The sequence below is a fragment of the Microtus ochrogaster genome, unplaced genomic scaffold (assembly GCF_000317375.1).
Source record: "Microtus ochrogaster isolate Prairie Vole_2 unplaced genomic scaffold, MicOch1.0 UNK41, whole genome shotgun sequence".
In the NCBI taxonomy this organism is placed as follows: Eukaryota; Metazoa; Chordata; class Mammalia; order Rodentia; family Cricetidae; genus Microtus; species Microtus ochrogaster.
This window is the reverse complement of record NW_004949139.1, coordinates 2,002,923-2,009,537: the sequence shown is the minus strand read 5'-3', so window position 1 is coordinate 2,009,537 and position 6,615 is coordinate 2,002,923. Positions and strand designations below refer to the sequence as shown.

General features: G+C 54.2%; 2 protein-coding genes across 3 annotated transcripts in view; one reads left to right on the top strand and one right to left on the bottom strand.

The window, feature by feature from the left end:
- Positions 1-690: 690 nt before the first annotated feature.
- On the top strand, positions 691-3,126 carry Art5 (ADP-ribosyltransferase 5). Of its 2 annotated transcripts, none has more exons than XM_013354347.1 (4): positions 691-750; positions 1,728-2,457; positions 2,903-2,935; positions 3,023-3,126. In XM_013354347.1, exons 1-4 carry the CDS (start codon positions 691-693, stop codon positions 3,124-3,126), a joined length of 927 nt encoding a protein of 308 aa, XP_013209801.1. The 2 variants fall into 2 exon arrangements, with proteins under 2 accessions (XP_013209801.1, XP_005368872.1); XM_005368815.2 differs by having other exon boundaries at positions 3,020-3,126.
- Positions 3,127-3,852: 726 nt separating this feature from the next.
- The window catches only part of LOC101996477 (short transient receptor potential channel 2), a 15,820-nt gene continuing 13,057 nt past the window's right edge, over positions 3,853-6,615 (bottom strand). Inside the window, exons 10-13 of the mRNA XM_005368814.2 lie at positions 5,753-5,880; positions 5,595-5,673; positions 4,867-5,002; positions 3,853-4,294 (exon numbers count right to left, since the gene is read on the bottom strand). Coding sequence (XP_005368871.1) covers positions 3,900-4,294; positions 4,867-5,002; positions 5,595-5,673; positions 5,753-5,880 — 738 coding nt within the window. The 3' untranslated portion in view covers positions 3,853-3,899. The remainder of the gene's footprint in view (positions 4,295-4,866; positions 5,003-5,594; positions 5,674-5,752; positions 5,881-6,615) is intronic.

Here is a 6,615-nt window from a genome sequence, read left to right as displayed (position 1 = left end):
AGAGATTTGGTGACTTAACTATCATGATGTTTAAGTAGCGACCCTCTTGGGCCTTCGTGGCCTGGTGGTCCTGGGTCCTGGTCCTGGCCAGGTCCAAGGGCCACCGGAGAAAAGGCTAGGTCTCACAAGTCCCTCCTCCAACCTTGACCTAGCTCACATCTTACAGAAACAACCTGTCATCCAAAGGAAGGAAAGTTTTGCCCCTCAACCGCTCAAGGGCTCTGCCAGACCAGCTCCCACGCCCCTGTCTGTTGTTGGTGAAGATAAGTGTCGGGTTACCAGTCCAGGGGCTATAGTTAGCTTCAGGGACGTTGTTCAGCAGACCGGGATCTGCGCAGCGCCTGCACGAACTTCAGCCCTAGCCTGCCGCAAAAGACCAGAGCCCGGGCCTTTCTAGGCCTTCTCCACCTCCAGGTGGGTTCTCGTCCCCGCTCCGCCCCTCTCCAGGCGGAGCCACATAACTGCCCCACCTATACCACTGCAAGAAGTCCTGGATAGCCTGAGTGTGGGGCCATCTGGTAGTTATAGATTAGGGCTTGAAATGGGGACAGTAAAATCCAAATCCCTGCCCACCCTTAGATTTGTCTTTGGCCCCGCCCCACATCACTCCTGAGGACCCTCGGGTGCGGGAGGAAGGTGCTGCTGGCTTCATCATCATCCGGATCCTGCCATCCCGGGACTCCTCCAAGGATGATTCTGGAGGATCTGTTAATGGTCCTCAGTTGCTTCAGCCTGCACTCCCTCTGGAAGGTAACTCTTGGGACTATCCTTTGCCAGCAAGGGTCAGTCGTGGGTCAGATGCTGAGAGGTGGTGGTGGAGGACTGGTCAAGGAGACCTCCTAGGAGACTTTGTGCTGCTTCCAGTCGTCCTCTGGGGAGCCCAAGTGCTGATCTCTCTCCCAGAACTCCACCTCCCTGTTGCCTTCAGCTTTCTCTTTCCCACTTCCTCTCACTTCACACCACAAGCTTAGCACAGGCAAACCGCAGCACCACCAATGTGCTGCTTCAGGCCCTGGCAGACCCTGACAACCAGGCCACCACCCCAGCCCACCTTGAGCTTAGAGTAACGTCTTCTAAAGCTGGAGAGCACCCAGATCTCAGAGCTGGCAGCAAGGTTTCCCCAAGGGGAGGAAACAGCTGAGGAGGATGAGGACCAGGACAGGGATCAGATACTGGCTGCAGTTTATTGCCTGCAAATGATCAGAGCCGGGAAAACACAGGGACCAACTAGACTCCCCTCTGAAAAGATGAGATGGTGTTGTTTAGGTTGTGCCACGGTGGTCTCTAAGCTCTTCTCACAATGATGCTGGAGGCTGGAAGTACCCATAATTCATAGGAGAATGTGAAGTCTAGGAAAGCCCTGTCCTGAGAATCGCTCAAGATCCCAAAGCTAGCCAAGCAGGTAATGTTTAAATTCATGTCTGGCTGGGCAGTGGAGACACATGCCTTTAATCCCAGCACTCAGAGAGGCAGAGGCAGGCGGATCTCTGTGAGTTCCTGGACAGCCAGAGATACACAGAAAAACCCTGTCTTGGGGGCAGGGACTAAATTCATGTCTGTCTGGCTCCACTGCCTGTGTTATTTCTGCCACTTGGGATCTTGTCGATTATGGATCAGATATGTTTAGACATAGAAATGATAACCTGTGATTCTGAACTGATCTAGGACCCCGGCCAGCATTCTAGTTACCCTCTTCCTATGTGGAGTCTCCTTCCGTGTGTCCACAGGTCCAAGCTGTTCCTATCCTGCCCCTGAGCCTGGTTCCAGACACGTTCGATGATGCTTATGTGGGCTGCTCTGGGGAGATGGAGGAGAGAGCAGGCCTGCTGCTGGAGGAGGAGATGGCACGCCACGCCCTGCTCCGGGAATCCTGGGAAGCAGCCCGAGAGGCCTGGGCACACCGGCGCCACATGCTCACCCTACCGCCTGGCTTCAAAGCCCAGCATGGAATAGCTGTTATGGTGTACACCAACTCATCCAACACCTTGTACTGGGAGCTGAACCAGGCTGTGCGGACAGGGGGTGGCTCCCGGGACCTCTACATGAGGCGCTTCCCCTTCAAGGCCCTGCATTTCTACCTCACCCAGGCCCTGCAGCTGCTGCGGGGCTCTGGCCGCTGCAGTAGGGGAGATGGGGAGGTGGTATTCCGAGGCGTGGGCAGCCTTCACTTTGAGCCCAAGAGGCTGGGGGACTTGGTCCGATTAGGACAGTTTGCCTCCAGCTCTCTGGATGAAGCCGTGGCTCGTGGGTTTGGGAATGCCACTTTCTTCAATCTAAGGACTTGTTTTGGGGCTCTTATCCAGGCTTTGTCTGTCTTCCCCGAGGAGCGTGAGGTGCTGATACCCCCACATGAAGTCTTCTTGGTTACTGGGTTCTTCCAGGATGGAGCCCAGAGTGTGGTGACTCTCTGGAGTTATAATCAGACCTGCAGCCACTTTAACTGCGCCTATTTGGGTGGTGAGCGATGCATGGGAGACAGAGAATGGCAGGGGGGTTAAAGAAGCCAGCATGTGCTGACCTAGTACTAAGAGCCTTGTTAGACTGAGGTTCTGCCAGGTCCTGGGAGAGTTTCAAGATGTGTGGACATTCTCAGTCTTCTCAATAGGGTGGATCTGTGGTACCCGGTAGATTAGGAAGTGAGTGAAGGAGGCCAGTACTGCCCCCAGTCTGAGGAGGCCCTGGTTTGATGAGGTGAGAAGACAGGACTGTGCCAAGTCCAGCTGGGAGGCAGGAATGGAGTGGAGAGTGATGGGAGGGTGGGCGGAGCAAGGATGGATTGGCAGTCTGGGAAGGGAGGAGTAGCTGCTTTGAGGTGAAGGAAAGGGCAGGCTGAAAGGGTGGCCACCGCCAAGCCACCTGGGGTGTGGGTGGCCCCAGGGCCTCACTCAGCTGTCTGTTGCAGGGGAAAAGAGGCATACCTGTGTGTCCTCTGCAGGTAAGTAAGTCATCCTCGAGGCTGCTGTGAGCTGCTCCTGCTTCCCAGCCATGCTGCCAACCTCACCTTCCTTTCTTTCTCTAGCAGAAGGGCAGCCAGAGTTATCCTTCACAGAGGCCTTGGCTCTGCAATCGGGGAAGACGCTGTTCTTGGCCCCTGGGGAGTTGCAGCTCTTGAGCGCTGGTCCCTGAAAGTCTCTTGGGAATCCTGGGAACTGATGACCTTTCTATGAAGAAGAGGCTTTGAGTGGCCTCAAGATGCCAGAGTGTGGATCTGGTTCTGGTCCTAGGGGCCACTTCTCCAATCAGGGTTGGAGACCCGAGGCCATGGCAAGGCTGAGGGAACCCCACTTCCTAGGACGTGCGAGGTCAAGACTGGATGGCTACTCAATTAAACGGAGCTGTGATATACTCGTGGACTTTTATGACTGGTTTATTTCATGAGACCATTTGTCCTTGGCAGACTTGAAAGTCAAGGATTGAAAACTAACTTTCTGATCCTCCTAGTCACAGACTTTAACCTCTGCACCTGGAGCTTTTTAACACAGGGGGGCTCACAGCTGCCTTTAAGGCAGAATACATGGACTCCCAGACTTCCCCACTCCCAGCCCCCGCCCGCTCTCAGGCCCCCCAACACTCAGGTCTCCTGTTTCCCTGGTCTCTCATCTCCCAGGCCTCCAGCCTCCTAGGCCAGAACTCTTTTCACTAAATACCTAAGGAATTCCAAAGCAGGATTCTAAACCCCAGCTCCCAAAGCAAGCTGTTTCTCTCTGCCCTTCTCACATAGGGTCCATTTTAGGGGAAAGGAGAAGAAGGATCTCAGGACATCAAGAGATGGCGACTGTTACCTGATTTGCACAGCAGAAAGTGTACCAAGGCAAAGAAACACCATGGTCTTGTTACAAGACCCATGCCTACTCAGCAAGGCTGCTACATTCGGTGACAGAAGAGACCCTGCTGTTGTATTAGGACTCACCCTTGGTCTCCAGACCTTCCTCCAGGGGCAGGTCTCCTGCCCCCTCTGCTTCTTGTTCCCTGTGCACCAACACATGAGCAGGGGAGGCGTGGCTGGATTCTCCAGATGCTGGAGTCTCCGCCTCTCCTATAGCATCAAGGCCAGCTCCTAAAGAGACCTCAGTTTCCACAATCCCTGGCATGGTCAGTTCTGCTGGGGTCTCAGGGGTGGGGGGACCCAGATTCTGGAAGCTGTTGCGCACGCGGGTGATGTAGCGACTGAGGATGCTGGCGCCATCCGGAGGCCGTGGTGCCCCCCCTGCTGCCAGAGTCTTCTGCACACTGACCACCTCGCTTTGCAGTCGAGACACAGTCTTGGTGAGCTCTGTCAGTCTGGTGCCCAGGTCTGAGATGGGTGGGGGCAGGGAGGGCTTTCAGAAGGTGAGCCTATCAGCACCTCTTCTGTCTACCCCTACGCCACCCTACTGAACCTGGGACACCCTGTCTGGATCCTAAGGGAGGACTGTAAGACCTGAAGGGTCAGGAGGGTAGGAAAGCTGTGGGAGCAATAGAAGGACAGCGACAAAGGAGGAAAGCCTTAGCTGGCTGACATTCCCCTGTAAGCCCATCTAGTTGGGAGATGGAGGAAAGATGGAGAGTTCAGAGCCAGCCTAGGCTTCAGAGTGAGCTCAAGCCCAGTCTGGGAAACCAGGAAGGGAAGGGAGGAGGAGAGGAGGAGAAGGGAAGGGAGGCAGGGAGGAGGGGGAAGGGGAGATGGAATATCTGCGCACACGTGGGTTGAATGAGTCTATAATGACACGAAAACAAAGGCGAGTAACTGAGACGAGGAGCTAGTGGGCAGACAGGACAGGAGCGACCGCTAAGGTAACTGAGTGAGGGGGTGCGTCTGGGTGTGAGGCACTCTTCCCAGGAAAGGCAGAAACAGCGATGGGGAAGGGTTAGAGGTGGGCAAGTGACCTTTTCTGCGGGTCTCCTCGAACTCCCGCCGGGCAGTCTCTATGTAGCGCTGCACCAGGGCCTTGATGACGCGAAGGCGGTAAGATCCGCGCTCGCGCTCCCCTTCTCCGGGCCCTTCCCTTGCCCCAGGGTTGGTCTGCAATGGAAGACAAGTGAATTCTCCACCTTCCTTCAACCTCTCTCTTGACCAAGAATAAAGGAGAAAGGCAAAGTCCCTGGTCTGTCTCCTACAGAGCAGTCCTGGAGGACAGATGGAACCCTTGTAGGGAAAATAGACTGAGTGGACAGGGTGTCAGGAGTGTGTGATGAAGGCTGAGAGCTGGGAGCGGCGTGGGAAGGAAAGACCCCTGCAGAACTGGCAGTAATAGTCCAAAACAGAAAAGTTCTCATGCTCAGACAGGCAGGCTCTGTGAACCTCTCATTCCTCAGGAGGCTTTTCCCATATGCCATTTAAATCACCCAAGCATGTCTTAAAATCTGGTTGTCTGGGACTTGGGATGGGGGTGGCATGGACTGCAGGCTGTGGGACTGGAAATGTTGGACTTACTCAGAACTAGGAAGATGAACATGGAGGCCAGATGGGAATTGGGAGCAGGCTCTCTGGGGACATACGATGGCAAGGAAACAACAGGCTGAGAAGGAACTCACAGAGGCAGGGATGTGGGGATGGCACGGATGGCGGGGATGGCGGGGTTGGCGGGCTAACAACAGGCTGAAAAGGTACTCACAAAGGTAGGGATGGCGGGGTATTCCGACTTCTTGGCTTTGCAGCAGGAGGAGCAACAGCAAACGAACCAGAAAATTCTCCTGAGAAATTACCATGGTGAAAAGAAGTGAGACAGGGCAAAGCCTGGGAAAGCGGGCCAGGAGCTTGGTGGGGCCTCACCTGAGGAGGTAGAAGGCAGCCTTCGGGGAGGGCAGGATGTTGAAGGGCACAGGCAGCGTCAAGCCCTCTCGGAAGTAGGACAGGTAGAGCTTGGAGCGAGCAAACTTCCACTCCACGTCAGCATCATCCTGGGGACCACGAGGTGGGAGGCTGTGCAGGGACCACGCTGGCAGTGGCCCCTCGCTCGCTCCTCTGCCTCTCTTTCGTCTTCCTATCTTAGTCTCCAGCATGCCAACCATTTTCTTCTCATTCTTATTTCTACCCCCTTCGATCACCCCATTTCCTGGAACTTCTTCCCCTTTCCAGTTGCTGCTCAGTCTATTCTCCAGCCTGCAAACCCAGTCTGCCCACTGACTTCTTGTGTTCCCACTTTCTCTTCTACAACGCCTCCAAACCACCACCTCCACCTCCACCTCCTCCTCCACCTCCTCCACCACCTCCTCCACCACCACCTCCACCACCTGTTGTGATAGGAGCGGCGGGGCTGTATCCTCGGCATCTGGCCACCCGCATGGCTAGCTTATGCCCCGAAATAATTACATGGAAATGGTATTTTTTTAAACATTGTCTGGCCCATTAGTTTTAGCCTCTTATTGGCTAGCTCTTACATATTGATCTAAGCCATTTTTAATAATCTGTGTAGCCCATGAGGTAGCTTACCAAAGAAGACTTAACCTGCGTCTGTCTGGAGTGGGAGAATCATGGCAATTGCCTGATTTGGCTTTTTTTTTTTTTTTAGCATTTTGTTTTGTCTATTTTGCCTACCTAATTTTTTGTCCTATTAGAGCCAAGGCAGTTTTTTTATTTAACCAATGAAATTAACATAAAACAGAAGACTCTCGCCCTCCCCATCATTTTTTTTT